This window comes from Oryza glaberrima, chromosome 11 (assembly GCF_000147395.1).
Source record: "Oryza glaberrima chromosome 11, OglaRS2, whole genome shotgun sequence".
Lineage (NCBI taxonomy): Eukaryota > Viridiplantae > Streptophyta > Magnoliopsida > Poales > Poaceae > Oryza > Oryza glaberrima.
The window spans coordinates 10123932-10140934 of NC_068336.1; the positions used below are offsets into that span (position 1 = coordinate 10123932).

A 17003-nucleotide genomic window follows, 5' to 3' on the forward strand; every position below is an offset into this window, starting at 1 on the left:
AACCCTAAAAGGGATGATGATCCGTACCGCGGGGGCTCCGCCCCCGCACCCCCGGGCGTCAAGAAGCTGGCCTTTATTAAGTGCAAATGAAGCTGGCCTTTATTAAGTGCAAATAAATTTGGATCACAATTCAACACTCGTCCGGTAACCGAATGCGAGAAGCGCTAGCCTGCAGCTTGTCGCAGCACGACGCGGGGGCGCAACAGCAGAGGAAGAGGTGACCCCAAAAAAAACACCTTATTATTACCCCTTCTAATTTCCACCAATAAATTATCCTTTCATAGCTGATTATTACACCTTAAATTAATTTCTAAACAAATGCCTCCTTTCTTTAATTAGAGGCAAACCCATCCGAATTACAAGATAAATTAATTAATTTTAGTTACGCAACAACAACTTATAATAAATCATCGGAAAGAATCAATTGCAGCACTAATCCATTCCAAGATTTAATCGGCTTCTCATGTCGTTCATGCGTCGAAGCTGATCTCCCACTCGTCGTCTTCCTCCCCGACCTTGAGGAAATGCGATCCTCGGTCGATCACCTTCGTACCGTCCTCCCTCGCCCGGCTCAGGTGCTCGCACGGGTTGATCTCCATCGTCAACCTCGCCTTCTCCCCCGCCCTGACATGCTGACTGCTGAACCCGACCAGCTGCCTCGCCGGCCGGCTCGCCCCCGCCGTCGCGTTCGGCCACCGGACGAACACCAGCACCGAGTGCTTGCCGTCCATGGGCCCGTGGTTGTGCACCTCCACGGTGGCCGGGAACTTGAGCCGCTCGCACCCCTCCTCGCCGATCTCCTCCACGTGGTAGCTCTCGCCGCCGTCGCCAGCCTGCTTCGGGATCACGCCGGCGAGGAGGTTTCGGTTGGGACGACGTGGTTTCGCGGCGGCGACGAGGCGGCGGGAGAATTTGGAGTAGCTGAGGCCGTAGCCGAACTTGTAGACGGGGTTGCCTTGGTAGAAGCGGTAGCTCCGGCCGGGGTAGCCGGTGGCCGGGTCGGCGCGCATCCGCATGTCGGTCATGGGGATCCTGGTGAACTCCTCCGGGTACCATGTCACCGGCAGCCTTCCGCTGGGGTTGTGGTCGCCGAAGAGCACCTTAGCGACGGCGAGCCCGCCGGCCTGGCCGGGGTACCCCGCCCACAGGATGGCGCCGATCTTGGGGTTGTTCTTGGCGAACGTGACGTCAACCGGCCCGCCGGTGAGGAGGACGAGGATCACCGGCCGCCGCGCCGCGCTCGCCACTGCGGTGATGAGGCTCTGCTGCTTTCCGGGGAGCAGCAGGCTCGTCCTGTCGAGACCTTCCTTCTCCTGGTCCTGGCTGAGCCCCATGAACATGATCACCTGGTCCGACGAGCTCGCCAGCGCCGCCGCCTGCCCCGTCGCGGCGAACCCGCACGCCGGCGAGTCGCACCCGGCGAGGAACCTCACGCTGGAGATATACCTCTGGACACCTTGCAGCGGCGTCGTCGTCTCGCACGGCGGGCCGAAGTAGTTGCCGTTCAGCGCGGCGGGGTCGTTGGCGTTGGGGCCGATGACGGCGGCGGAGCGCACGGTGGCGCGGTCGAGCGGGAGCGCGCCGGCGTCGTTCTTGAGGAGGACGATGCCGTCCTGCGCCGCCTCGAGGGCGAGGTCCCGGTGCGCCTGGGTGCACACGTCGGCGGCGCCGAGGTGGCCGTACGCCGCGTTGCTCCTGGGGTCGCCGTCGAAGTGGCCGAGGCGCATGCGGACGGCGAAGAGGTTGGTGAGCGCCCTGTCCACGTCGCTCTCCCTCATCTTCCCCTGCTGCAGCGCCGCCATGCCGTGAACCTGCGTGTAGTTCCCGCAGTTCAAGTCCAACCCTGCTTGCATTGAACCAATTCGTTAAAAAAAAGAGAGAAAAGAATGATCAAATTTCATCCAAATTTAAGCGAGTATTTGGAACAATTTTTAAATCGAATTGGGGTTTTGTACTGACCGGCCTTGATTGCAACGGCAACGGTGTCTTCGGGTGTTGGCGCGTAACGCTGCGCGTCACGCAAGAGGGCCACTGCATCACAGTCTGAAGAAACGTACCTGCATACGTCGTGGGGCACAGATCAAAATTGGTGCCAATATCAGGTAGTAAGACTTCTATCAAATTATCATTTTTAAGATAATCTAATGGGCCAAAAGGGTGAAAATAATCGTGCCTATAGATATTTCAATCCTTTATAAAATGGGAAAAATATTTTATTAGGTTAGTCCAGCATATATAGATGTTGTCTCCTTGTCCCCTTGTTAGAAATTATTTTTTTCTTTCAAATATAATTCTGGGTTTGGAGGTGAAATTACATTATTTATGAAATAAAATTTTAGAAATGAAATAGATACAAACAAGAGTGTTTAAAATGCAAAATTTTAATTTAATTTGTTTATATTCAAAAAGTTTATATTTAAATTTAAAAGTACCATGAATATTTATGTTCCATATCTTAAGATAAAAAAATTAATTCCAAATTAAAACATAAATGGCAAATTTGAAAACTAGAGTTTGAAATGTTAGGATTGATAGGTAATACTTAAACAACAACCAGCTAATATTTGAGATATGAATATATCTTACCCATCCAGTCCCCACTGTCCCCTAAAGGTCTTGGAAAGGAGGTCAGAACTAGCGCATGCAGGGACACCGTTGATGTCAGTGTATGCGCACATGACGCAGCTTGCCTTTGCATCCACTACACAGCTCTTGAAGGGCGGGTTGAACGTGTCCGCTAGATCTTGTGCCGTCACCTACATTTACCATAAATCCATTGTTTTATGAGTTGAACACTTGATGATCGAAATGTATTTCTTTGTAACGAATTTTACTCTAAAAAACACAATTTCTCTTCTTAGTACCTTTGCGTTAAAATTGTAGCGTGCGACACCGTTCCATTCCTCGAGGTCATAGGCAGTGGCGTGCTTGCAACAGGCGGACGTTTGTAGAGTCCCTGGCGTGCTCCCCTGCAATCCCTTAACGAAGGCGACGGCATACTTGCTCGCCGTGGTGGGGTCCTCGCCTGGCGTCTCCTGGCCACGGCCCCACCTTGGGTCCCTGTAGATGTTCACGTTAGGAGACCAGATGGTCAGCCCCTCCGCCTGCCCTAGGTTGTACAAGGCCCTGGCCTCCGTGCCGATCGCCTGCACATAATCACACGTTATCACCATCACTTATAGATACTTCCTCCATTGCAAAATAAAAAAATATGAGATGTGACACGTGCTTATACTATAAATCTAGACAAGAACAATTTATCGTTAGTAGTCATATAGTCAGATATTCTGAGTTTTTTTTCCTTGAAAGTTAGTGAGTACTAGAAAGGAGAGTATGCACTAGCTAGGGTTACCAACTGATAGGACATGCTTCGGTTGCACGCTCGTTTGGTGGAGTCTAACTAACCAAGCATATCCAGCATGCATAATGCACATGGGAGCTAGCTAAGCTAGATAGTGTCACTTTTTTCGCACCAAGTCAAGTGTACCTAACCATTATGGTATGATCCAGCGATCATGAAGGCCACAAAACACTAGTGTTTACTGTCATAACAGACTACAAAGACAGCGACGTCTGGCTGATTAATGTGTGCATGTACTGTTGATGATGTACACAATCACGACAGCCGGCATAATTACTTGAAGAAACTAGTATGACAGCCGGCATGCATAACAAGATCATTTAATCGATGGATGGCCAAAACAAGATCTAGATCCATGTATATGGCCTCATCATGCTTGCATGCTAGCTGTTAGATTAAGCAAACCACTATAACAGCAGCTATAATTAGTTGATAACTAGTCCAAAGTTGGGTAAATTAAGCAGAGGCCAGACATTAATCAACATAATTGTACTCTACATGCTTAGCAGGGTAGTTGGGCACAGAAAAGCTAGCCGTCCGGCCTGCCTGACCTAACTATATCTATAGCTAGCCTTTGTAACGGTTAACGCCGCCTCAGGTCATTGCTAGTGCTTAGCTATGCCAAGCCTTTGCAACAACCAGACATATTGTTATGTGGCATCTAGTGGTTAACAAGTCAGAACTGAACAACCAATCATGTGTGTGCTTGTGCTTTGCATGCACCTGTTGTCGTCTTCACTCTGTTTACTGGCCCTTCTATATGATGTGCAGTGTAGGGTCCTGATTCTTATGCCGTCCTATATAGCTCTTATACCTTGATTGCAAACAGTGTATGTGTGTGTTGCTGGAAAGCAGAATGTATGTGTTGGTCAGATTTTAAATTATTCTCACCACCAACTAATTTAATTTGTCCTTTTACATATATATCGGCAGGATAAGCTTAATTATCTAACTAACACGCTTATTTTGGCTTGGAACATTGTTATTTAAACGTAGCATATTGGTAAAAAGAAAATTAAGGCATACTATTATATATATTTGATCTTGTCCCACTTAAGTGAGCATCTCCAAGTTTCCCCAAATCAGATACTCTAAGATATATATCCACTTTTTCATTATAAAAAAATATTATATCATTTCCTACCACTATATATGTGTCACTATTTTGTACAATCCCCTTGATGCCTCTCTACTCTGTCTCTTCTGGCCTGGACCATTTATGATCACATATATGAAATTAATGGCCAGGCATGCATGCATGCCAACTTTATCTTGCCGAATTCAGTCGCAAACAAAAATTGATACTGTATTTTATTTACCACGCCTTGATATATATTTTTTTGGGATTATATATATATTTTTTACTTGGATTGTCTGTCGCAAATACGATTTGCATTGCCATAATTAACAAGCATATGCTCCTATAGCTGATAAATACTAGTAACGAAACGATTGGAAACAATTACAGTGAGTGACATGTGGGCCCAGCAGCCCAGGAGAATTATACCTCAACCTCACCTGATCGATCAACAAAGTGGGGTTAACAGATGATATTCGATCGTGCACAGTTGATATGGATTAAGGACTTTGAGCTGTCCTGCATGTTTATCAATGTCCAGAGTGTTTATCTTGACTACATTTTCAGCAACGGCAGGCATGTACTGCCCAAATAGTTGGCAGATAATCCAAATTAAAGTGGGCTCACCACAGCACGCATATTTCCTTTCTTTTTTTCCGCCTCTTAATTCTTTCTTCCCTGGATAATGCAGTATATGTAGTATACACGTATTTTAAAATGTATAGTATATGTATATACACGTATACAAATTTTACACATAAATACAGTATATGCATATACACGTATTTTAAAACAAGAAAATCGGGAATAATTTTATATATCTCCATTAGGTCCCGTGTGTTTAATTTAATGTCTTATTACACAAAATTTGCAACATAGGTGTACGTTACTCGAGTCTAGCTGTAAAGTGTCTGTACAATGTACTACTACATACAGTGAGTTCGTCTACTTGTCCCAACGATGTACGTATACGGAGTCCCTAACAAGTAGGCGCTCTACGTACAGTACATGTATAAGTACACGCAAGTACATAAATATATACGTTCACGAAGTTTATACGCATGAAAAATCATATGGTCCTCGAAAAAATACTTCGAGCTATGAATTTTACATGTACCTAATTTTACATAACAAAAATATTACTTCTCCAGCTAGTACCTTATTAAAAATAGTAAAATTACTTATATACATACTAACATGTATACTCGTCGTCGTCGTGGTGATAAGTTAGTAATACGATGGTAGCAAGACTGTAGGGTTGTTAATGGTTAATCCACGAACCTATTTATATAGGTTAAAATAAACCGTGAACCCGTATATTTTGATCTTTTAGTGAATTCATGGATTTATTTTAACGTCTAAGCTAAGTGGGTTCTCGGGTTAACATTTACACCCTTAGCTAGGCATACACGTACCTGGCCGATGCGGAACCAGAGGCGGTCGTCGAAGGCGGCGGCGGTGAGGAGGACCTGGGGGAAGCTGGTGATGGCGGTGACGGCGCCGTTGAAGTGCATGCCGTGGCCCCAGTAGGAGAGCCCGTGGAGTCCCTCCGACCACCACTTGTACGGCGGCACCCCGAGCCTTGCCACGCCGCCGGCCTCGTCCCCGAGCTGCGCCACCTTCTCCGCCGCCGTCAGCCGCGACACCAGGTCCGCCGCCCGCCGCGCCGGCGGCAGCCGCGCGTCGCAGAACGCGTACCCCGACGACGGCGACCGCGGCCCGCACGAGTACGGCGGCTCGCCGCCCTCGACCAGCAGGAGCAATACTGCTGCCGTCAGTACCAGAAGGACGCCGGCGGCGGCCGCCATGGCTAGCTCGACGTGGGGTGATGGAAATGGAAAGAAGTGAAGTGATGCGGCTTTGAGGACGAAGGGTGTGTGTCCTTATATAGGAAGCCATGGCCAATGGCTGCACGCCACGTGTTATTTTGATGTTAGATATATATTTCATCATTTTTTTAAAAAAAACATATTATTTTTATATGTATATATGGTGTTCATGTGTGCGAGCCTTGTAAGCTAGTAGTAGCTCACATGCATGGATATGGATTAATTCTTTTTTTTTCCTTTGGTTTGGATTAGTTAGAATATCTTGATTGGTTTCTAAATAAGAAGGAATGGATTGATAGGATAAGCATTGCAGGCGAGAATGCTTTGAGGATCTTTTTGTTAAAAATCAATGGAGTGGCCTAACAATTTGGGCATGCTTAAGCACCTTTATTTTTACACTAAATGCACTAAATCTTCCGACATTTAAAGTGTCCATGAATCGGTTGATAAGAGTTGGACTGCCTACCAACTATATAGATCGATGGATCATATTTGGCGCATGATTAGAGGACATTAAGAAAAGGATTTAACTTTACGAAAAGCCAGCACGCAAGATATTAAGAGCAAGAGCATACAGCGCAGTGTGTCCGTATATGTTTTTTTTTTTTTTGACGGTATGTATATGGATTGATTTTGATGCAATACGATGGGGACTCTAGCTAGCGCGTGCTCGAGCACTCGTCCCCTATTAACTACCTCTATTAACACTATTAGTTAATATACTTAACTAGCTCTATTAGTTAATATACTTAACACTAATAATAGTAACTAGGAAAGATTCTGGAGATTTTTTGATATTTTTTACTAACAGATTGAAATTTTTTTAAGTTAGATTTAAAAATTTTCGATTCAAATTTTAAAATTAAAATTTGAAAACTTTCAACTCAAATTCGAAAACTTTCAAGTACAGATTTGAAAATTTTGAAAACTTTCAATTTGAGATTTGAAAACTTTCAACTCGAGATTCGAAAACTTTCAAGTCCAGATTTGAAAATTTTGAAAACTTTCAAATCGAGATTTGAAAACTTTCAAGTTCAAATTTAAAAATTTTCAACTCAAAATTTAAAACTTTCAAACTCAAAACATGCTAAAGATTAAAAAAATAATCAGAAAAAAAAGGAATAAGCGAATAAAATGGGTAAAGAAAAACGAAAAAAAAGAGTGGGAGGCGCGCTCGCCGGTGCTGGGCCTTATGAGCCGAAAACGCGCGCCGATTAACAATCGCGCAATACGATAACATGGATGCCCCGTGCCCACTTAGCAGCAGTTTTCTTTTTTTTTTTTAAAGACTACTGGGGCTCACCCGGTAGTTTGGATTATATAAATATACAACAAAAGAGAAAAGTCCAGATTTACAAGGTTTGTAACCAACTAGACACTGAAGAAAGAAGAGGTTCATTCATTCTACATATAGGTTCATTCATCCTACATATATGTATGAGAATTTTTGCTTAACATTAACAAACCAAAAATTTAGATGTGGAACGATATTCTGAAAGATAAGAGCGTTTCGTTGAAAATATATATGGACACTTGATAGAAGTAGTTGAAAAATCAATATACGGACAATTTGAAAATATATGGATTGAAAAATTAATTATTTTTTTAGAATCAACTTCACAAAAATACTATTAGAGCGCCAAACATGCATCAGCCCAGGCCCATCGCACCCCACGTCCCCTCATCCCACTCCTAACGTTGTCGGAGTAAACGATTTCCTCTTATCGCGCGCCTCAACCACCCACCTTTATTCGAGTAAACGATTTACTTCGATAATAAAAACAACTCCCCTGCTTCCGATCCCACCCCATGTCTAGTATCGTGCTCCCACCATTATCGGAGTAAATGATTTACTTCGATAAAAACAACTTCTCTGCTTTCGGTATATATTCTATTTTCCCGTACCCAACCAACCACTCTCGCCCCCACTTCATTTTTTTCCTTTTTTTCGGATCTGAATCGATCCACCATCCCAACCCACAGATCGACGACACACCATGGAGGAGGACGACTACACCGTGGCGGTTGATGGAGGTGGCCGACGGCGGTTGAGGCGAAGGCACTGCTTCGGACCTCGTTGCCGAACGCTGGGCAGCACCTTAACCAGCAAGAAGGTGTTCACCTGGGCCAATACCAACAACCAGCGGCTGCCCACGTCGGCGATATTCAATCTGCATACTCTCCTTCAAAATCAGGCATGAAGCCCCAATTTTTTTTTCAAATCAAATTAATGTGCAATCTCTAATATTACCTGATCTCAATTACTGGGCTGCACATGTCCTACATTTGCACATCGTGCTCATGTGGTTGGCCATAGAGGATAGGGTGGAGTCCACCGATGATGGAGGTTGTTTTCTATTTTTCTTTTGCTTGTCATCTCTATTGACATGAATGAGAATGTTTTTGTATTTTTTTCGTGCTTGCTAGATGATGGATGGCTGCTACTACGCAACATCGAGTTCCTCTCTATACCACACCGCTACATCCTTCCATGATTCCATCGTCAACTACAGATCGCCATCCGGTTGCCCTCTCTACTACCAGACACAAGACATAGATCACGCTCTTCATCCTTATAGCAAGATCTAACAAAGCCACCAGATGGATTTTTGGTTGAATCATTTTTTTTTCTTTTCTAGTTTGATTCACCTATGAGTAATTTTATCGCTTGTGTGTGATTGAGCCTGTAATTTCTTCATTCATATGACTATTTTGTTATACAGATCAACAATACTCTTAGTATCAATTTCTACTCTTATACTGTATATTGAACACATCAGTAAATATATTACTACACAGTGGCTACGAGATCATGGCTATATCGAGAGGAAGGTGGTAATTGTTTTACTCGCAGACCACGAAATCTCAGTTTTTACTCTTATACTGTGTATTGAACACATCAGTAAACATATTACTACACGGTGGCTATAAGATCATGTGCTATATCGAGAGGAAGGTAGTAATTGTTTTACTCACAGACCATGAAATCTAAACAATATTTACAATATTGGTAAAAGAATTACTAGCATTGTAAACTGGTAGTAATTCTTTTACGACCATCTAGGTATGGCGTCATATGATGTGGAGGTATTCATGCGAGTAAATTTGTTACTTTTGAATGAGCAGATGTGGGAGGCTAGGAGTAAATGAAAAACTCCACGGAGTAAATTCGTTACTTTTGAAACGTGCGGAGATGCTAGAAAAAGGGAAAACTCAGAAAGAAAAACTAGACGGTAAATATTTTACTAAAATGTGAAAACAGAAAAACTATATAGAAGGAACGAAAAACAGAGAAATATGGATGGCTAATATTTTATCGGGCCCATTGATGAAGAACGGATGAGATGGAAAAGAGAAAAAAGAAATATGGAAGGTGGAGTGGTAAAAAACTAAAAAAAAACCGAGAAAAGGTGGGATGCGGGAGGGATGCGGAGGAAAGGTGGGGTGGTAAAAAAACTGAAAAACCGGAAGGAGAGGGCATTGTGCGGTGCTCGAACTAATAGAGCGCGGAATAGTGCTGCCGTCAACTTCAACCAAATTTGAAGAAATTTCCATGGAGAGAGGTTAATTAATTACCACTTAAAATTTCAACAAACATAATTAAACATAATTAGATTTTGGCTTTAATTTTTTTCTATCCCCTTTTGATGTTTTAGAGATGCTGAAACTATTTTCAACTTGAAAATCATGATTTTGAAGCTCTCACTTATTTATGAGAAAGGGGACAATATAATCGTTAAAAAAATTAGTAGTAGAATGAGCAAAGAGGGGATTAAAATTTAGTGCTCGATAAGTCGACCTATTATTACAGATATTTTCAATCTAGCATGTATATCTGGTTTCAAGGATAAAATCATTTTGAATATATGAAAACTTAACAGCGCCAGTAGTGCACGTTTTGACAGTACGCCGTTTTATAACTCTTTGAGAGTTTTTTTTTTATCGCACTTTCTGAAAATAAATATTCTGAAAATAACTAAAAAAACACCATCTGAAATCAAGTTCTGATATTTTAAATTGACCAGGCCTTATAACCCATATCTTTACAACCTTAAAAGTAGAGCCATGCTTCTTTCATCCCCTCCTCCCATCATGCAAAGTGCGCCAATGCATAATGTACGTAAGGAACCGAATCTAATGTTTTATTCCACAGTAACACTTATAGGCTATATCTCATCTCTATTTATATTGGTATGACCGCTACAACGTAAGAACATGTTACTTTCACTGCTGGATAAAGGAGCATCACTCCCGGTTGGTAACCCCTTATAGTACCGGTTATGTAACAAGGACCACGAATCCGGGACTAAAGATGCCCATCTTTAGTCCCGGGTGAAATAACCGGCATAAAAAAGATTTTTACTCCCGGTTGGTAATATTAACCGGGACTACAGATGGAGGCAGACCAGGTCCTATTGCTAGTATTTTTTTCCTTTTTTTTTGTTGTTTTAACATTGAATATTGATTTCACTGCTGGAGATATCCCCAAATCATCCCCAAATATTGTTTTTAACATTGAATATCCCCAAATCATCCCCAAATAGATCCAACATATCACAGAACAAAATATATCTCCAAATTCTCAAATCGATCATCTCCAAATACATCACAAATTCTAAAAACATTACATCACATGTTCTAAAAAAATCATCACAAATACATCACATATTCACATCGTATAAAAATCAAATACATCTTAGATCCAATCACAAATTTTCAAAAGAAAAAAAATATCCATGCCGCTGCCGCCTCCCCTCTGGCAAAGGTGCAGGCCGCCGCCACGTAGGCCGGCCGCTGCCGCTGCCACGCCGGCCGCCGCCAGCCGCCGCCCGGCCTCCGGCCTCCCCTCCGTGCGGCCATGCCGCCGGCCGCCTGCCTCCCGGCTCTAGGTCTTGCTCCTCGATCTGCTTTGGGCAATATGAGAGGATAAGGATAAGAGAAGATGAGGAAAAGGAGAGGATAAGGAGGAATAGGAAGATGAAGATAAGTCTACATATGGATTTTTAAGTCCCGGTTGCCTGACAGCCTCTGACAGGGATGATAGAGTTTTAAACCGGGACAAAAATATTATCTTTAGTCCCGGTTTCTATTCAAACCTGGACTATTGTAGTTTTTGTCAACCGGGAAAAAATGGTTTCTCCAGTAGTATTTATAAGGATGTATAGTTGCTGAATAAAGCGGAGTCGTCCTTCTTCCACCCCCTCCCTTACCACGCACAGAGTGTACGCGCCGCTTATGTAACCACCAGATTCAATGTTATTTAATCACCCTCTTAATTATCTCATTCTTAATTATATGAGACTATTCCTTTATAATGTATGGGTATGTTATTGGTTGCTGAAACAAGCAGGTTCATACAAAACGTTGGCACGTGTATGCAAAAGATAATTACTGAGAAGTATCACAAGTAAAAATAATTGTGTCACAGTACCTAATACTCCATTATTCAGGTCAAATATAGGAGATTCTGATTTTCTTTTAAGGTCTTCGACGTGAGATTAATTTTATTTTAAGGTCACAAACTTTCATAAATTTTGACTTAAATAAAATTTTCAAATAAAATAAGTTTGTGAGATTTGAATGTATGTTTCAAGGAAATTCTTCATATGTTTTTTTACTATCAGTTCAAATATTTTAAAGTTCATTGTTAAGTTAATGTCTCAAAAGATTGATATAGCATATATAATATATTTATATATTTATAACTGGAGGAATTATATCTAAAATCAGACGATTTTTTCCAGAAGCAAAAGTATGTTAGATGCTATTAAGGTCACTCTCAGTCCACCAGCAAAATGCTCCAGCTGTTTATTGCCAGATATTTAATTTCTTAGCATATTTATACTACTTCCATCATACTCATGGATAACCATCCATTATTCATACTACTTCCATCCAAACTAGAATCATCTTGTGCGGATTTATATACAGTAGTAGAATATATACAATATATTTTTTTATTATTTATTTTATTATATAGCAGATGCATACGGCTATACACGCAAACACTACACTTACACACTCGCAATATACCCCTAGCTAACAAGTACTTCAAAAAACGAGAACCAGCGGCACATCTCTTATTTCAGTAGCAAGATTTTTCTTGAAAGCATGCCTGCTGTACGTATAATATTTATGTGCAATTTTGTTCAGTTGTCATAACTCATAAGGTAGGACATGGTATCTATTTTTCTCTTATTTGTTGGTATACGCAATTGTTTGGACATGACTTCGTTACGTACAAACAGAGCCCATACGAGGACCATTTTCATTAACGAACTTGATGTGTACTACACCAGAATTGACATGTCGTCAGAGTTAGCCCACGACCCTTCTGCGGAAAACCTATTATACTTGGAGTGTTCTCACTGCTAATTATAATTGAAGACTAATTAAATGTAGAAAGGACAATATTCAAGGACGAAATAATTCAGGTCACCAGGGGCCTATGAGATGCCGACAGAGCAGGCTACAGGAGATATCTGTGAACCAAAAGATGCTATATATCACTAACCAAGAAATAATTTGGATCAAGATAGGGCCCAAAGTTTACTCTTAATTAACCTCCTATCTCATCTCTTCTTGATTGATTATATTTTTCCTTTGAGATGGCAAGGAATGTACAAATATAGCAATATAATGGCTATTTAGATAAATGTAGTGTTCATGAAGAATATGAAATTCCATGCGTACGATATAAGAATGGCACGGGTAAACTATTTTATCCGCATTTATACCCAATTTGCAAATAAGAGACGGGTAAAAAAAATCCACCCCTGCATCGCAGTAACCAGACAGGCGCTTTATAAGGCAATACAATATAGTAATATAGTAGTTCTAGATTTCTTTTGCAATTACATAATCAATCTACACTGTTGGTAACCAATGATTCTCCTCATCTTTTGTAACAGGTAAACATTCTCTAATGATCAAGTCATCTGTTCATGGTTGTGAACCATTAGAGATGGAGAGAATCTACTCTATACCACTAAATTCGTCACAGTTCAATGATTTGCAATTCACATTGTCTCTTTCCATAATATACTAATTACTTTATCAATTATTTTAGAATATGCCATTGAATTGAACCTTTTTTCAAAGAAATACCTAAAATACCCTTAGAGACATACAAAATTAACAATTGGTTTATTTCATTAGAAGTTTAAAAAAATATGAAATTTTTTATGTGGCCTCCTTACGCAACATAGAAGCTTGTATACAAGTTTGAAGTTTTTTTCAGCTATATTCAGCTTTTAGAAAAAATATTTTTATGTGGTAGTATATGAGAGAAAAATTTGCTTAAACACGAGATAATAGCACAAAAATATCTTATGTGGTGTATGAAATATGTTTTACATTAAAAACAACAATAAAAAAGTATTTTACATAGCATATAACAGAGAAGTTATATTTTTTAAAATGAAATAGAAATGTAAAAAACTTGAAACTTCTATACAAAATTCCATGTTGTGTAAGGAGGCCATATAAAAGTTTTCATATTTTTTTAAACTTCTAATGAAATAGATCAATTTTTAACCTTGTACTATAGAAATGAGTATGTCCATAAGGGTATTTTGGGTATTTTTGAAAAGAAGGCCTAGCCCAATGGCATATTGTAGAACAATAGATAAAGTCACCAGTATATTACAGAAAGAGACAATATCGATGGCCAACTGTTGAACTCAAACAAACTTATGGTATAGAGTAGATTCTCTCTTAGAGGTAATATTATAACCTCTACAAGTCTACACACTACGTTGGATCGAGTCATATGTAACCAGCCCAAATCTCACCTGTGATGGGCAGGCCTCTCATCGCCAGATTAGTGGTCAGTGATGACTCAACCTCACATGTCATGGGTAAAGGCCCTGTTAGTGGTAACACTATCTCTAATGGACTGTAAAAGAACACCTCCCACAGATGACGTTGACCCCTATAACCAACTGACAGTACCATCCATCACATGTTACTCATCTGTGACGGGTTTGTTTTCACGCTCGTCGCATGTATGAATAATGGGAAACATGTGCGCTCAACAGCACCCATCATTGGTGAAAAAAATGTCAGAATCATAAAAGATCTCCCATCCTAGTGGCCAACTCATTCATCACTCATCAGAATTTTTAGAGACAAAAAAATGACATGAAAAATCATAGGGGTCTCAATCATCACAATCACACATTCAAATTTCATGAACTCACCATTCACTACAATCTCTAAAGGCAAAATTATCCCTTGAAAAAAAATTAGTGGATCTCAATCATCACAATCACTGCTCGAACTTCCTGACGAAGATAATAGGACAATGGCAAGGTCATTGACGAGCTGCTTGAGGTGGTGGTGGTTGGGGACGGCGGAGAGGCAGGTGTCGACGTCCATGGGATGGAGGGTAGAGAGGCGACTGTGGGACAGAGAGCACGATGACGACTTTGGTACGGAGGGCACAATGACGACCTTGGGGCAAAGAGGCGGCCACCGGTGACTTTGTGGTGAAGAGCGGAGGAGGCGGCGGCCAGAGCTTGGGGGTGTTCAGATCCGGTGGTACACATCCACTTGGAGATCGGATATGGCGCCCCACAGCTTGGGGGCAATGAGGAGGTGACCACCAGTGAACTTGGGGTGGAGAGGCGGAAGCAACGGTCGGTGGAAAGGCGGGGGAGGTGGCGGCTAGGGCTCGGGGACGGAGGGGTGGCCACTGGTACTTGGGGCAGACGAGATGACTAGAAGGTAGCGCTGGCACTTGGAACTTAGGGTTGAGGAGACAGCTGCCACACTCAGGGGTGGGGAGGCGAGGAGACGATGGGTGGCGACGAGGCTGATGTAACGCCCCGATTTTCGTTCGGGATTAAAAATCATTTCATAATGCATTTTCTAGAAATTAAATAAAAGTTAAATCAATTTAATCAAGTGAATTAGAGGGAATTAAAAAATTTCTTTAAAAATCATTGGCCGGGAATATTTTGTAATATTCTTTGTGCCCTAAAATACTCTCTGAAATTTCCTGTGAATTTTCGGAGCTCAAGAAATAATTTTAACAATACAAAGTTCATTGAATCAATTAGAATAAAAAGAAAAGAAAATAAACTCCCCTCCTCTCTTTTGGGCCCGGCCGCCCTCCCCTTCCCCTCTCTTAGCCCGTCGGCCCAGCTCGGCTCTCTCTCTCCCTCCCACAAGTCTGCTTTACCTCCCTCGCCCGTTTTCCCCTCCCTCTCTCCTCGACAGGTGGGACCCGAGGCCCCACCTGTCATCTTCTTCCCCAACCTCCCGTCGCCCCAACCGCCGCCATGCTGCCGCTCCACGTCGCCGCTCTCCCCACGCGCCTCCCGCTCCCGAGCTCACATGCAACGACGTGGGCACAATCCCCTCCTCGTCCTCCACCATTTCCCCCACTCGTCCCACAAAAACCGGCGCCGGCCGAGTCGCCACCACCCCACGTCGGCGCCCCACTTCCCCGCCGGTTGCCGCCCCTCTCGGCCTCGATTCCGCCGCTCCGACCCTATAAAAACGAACCCTGGAGCATCCTCTCTCTTTTCCCCTCCTCACCCGAGCCAGCCGCGCTCTCTCTCTCCCTCCCCACGCCGCTCCCGCGCACCGCCGCTTTCCGGCGAGCTCCGGCCGCCCGCCACCGCTGCTCTACCCACCGCCGCGCCAATCCGCCACCACCGTCGGCTTCGCGGCGCTGTGCCGCAGCCCGGCCTCTACTCCATTTCCCCTCTCCGCCTCCGGAACACCGCCGCCTCGTGCACCACCTCTCTCCCCCTCCGTCGCCGACTTCAGCCGCCCGCCATCATCGCTCCCGTCGTCGCCGCACCTCGCCATTCGCGCCGTCAGCATCGCCGTGCCGAGCTCCACCCTGGCATCCACTCCATTCTCCCTTCCACCCCCGCACCGCCATTTCCACCGTCGACCCGAGCTTTACCACCGCCTACCGCCTCCGACCGCCTCTAGCCGCCATCCCCAATCACCTCAAGCCGCGCCACCGCCTCTGTTAGATCCACCACCGCGAGGGCAAGCCCGGCCGCCCATCCATTTTTTCCCCTCCACCACCAGAACCACCTCCCCACCACGCCACCCTACCGGCCACCATTTTCCGCCTCCGGTCGCCGTTCGCCATCACCCCGGCTGTCGCCGCGACACGCCGGCCGCATCGCCTCCCTCGCCGCGTCACGGTCTTCCCCAGCCGCCGCTCGACCGACACCTTCCACCGCCGGGAGCCTCTCCGTGTTGTCGACCCGAGGAGCGCCGCCGCCTCCCTCCGCCGGCTGCTCTCGCCGTCGCCGTGCCCCTCGGTGAGCTCCGCCACCTCCCTCTCCCTCACTGCCTCCGCTTCCTCTCGCCGCTTCCCGCGCTGTGCGCCGCCGCTCCCTGCGCCGCCCATGGCAATTAAGGACCGGTTCACGGGAAACCCTGGAAGAATTCCTCGTACTTACCACAAGCCAGCGTGGGCAACGGCTGGGCTTGTAGTGTAGCTTTCATCTAGCTGACACATCCAGGCAAGGTGGGCATGATGGAGTTTGGATGGGCCCTGCGACGGCCTATGCGGCTTCCGGATTCACCTAGGCACAAGAGGGGATTGCCCGCTGCCTTGCGAGGAGTGCGGGTGAAACTTGAGGTGTGGTGTGCTTGGTTAGAGGGGCTTATGCGAAGGGTCCTGTCACGGCCTCTTTTCGGTATGTCGTGGTGGCATGTCGGCGCACGAAAACGTGTCGTGGGGCTGTGTCTTGTGGGTACAATT

The 17003-nt window shown here is 44.1% G+C and overlaps 1 protein-coding gene across 1 annotated transcript; it reads right to left on the reverse strand.

The window, feature by feature from the left end:
* Positions 1–218: 218 nt before the first annotated feature.
* On the reverse strand, positions 219–6280 carry LOC127754911 (probable beta-D-xylosidase 7). The gene is made up of 5 exons (XM_052280519.1): positions 5855–6280; positions 2865–3146; positions 2587–2756; positions 1960–2057; positions 219–1843 (listed from the first exon to the last, which is right to left on the reverse strand). Exons 1-5 carry the CDS (start codon positions 6245–6247, stop codon positions 471–473), a joined length of 2316 nt encoding a protein of 771 aa, XP_052136479.1. The 5' UTR covers positions 6248–6280; the 3' UTR covers positions 219–470.
* Between the last annotated feature and the right edge of the window lie 10723 nt (positions 6281–17003).

Bases quoted from the DNA above. Each gene is read 5' to 3' on its own strand.
- LOC127754911 (XM_052280519.1), bottom strand. From the start codon at position 6,247: ATGGCGGCCGCCGCCGGCGTCCTTCTGGTACTGACGGCAGCAGTATTG. The intron at 2,757-2,864 runs GTACTAAGAAGA...TGGTAAATGTAG, and splicing joins GCTACAATTTTAACGCAAAG to GTGACGGCACAAGATCTAGC. The intron at 2,058-2,586 runs GTAAGATATATT...CGACGTATGCAG, and splicing joins GGACAGTGGGGACTGGATGG to GTACGTTTCTTCAGACTGTG.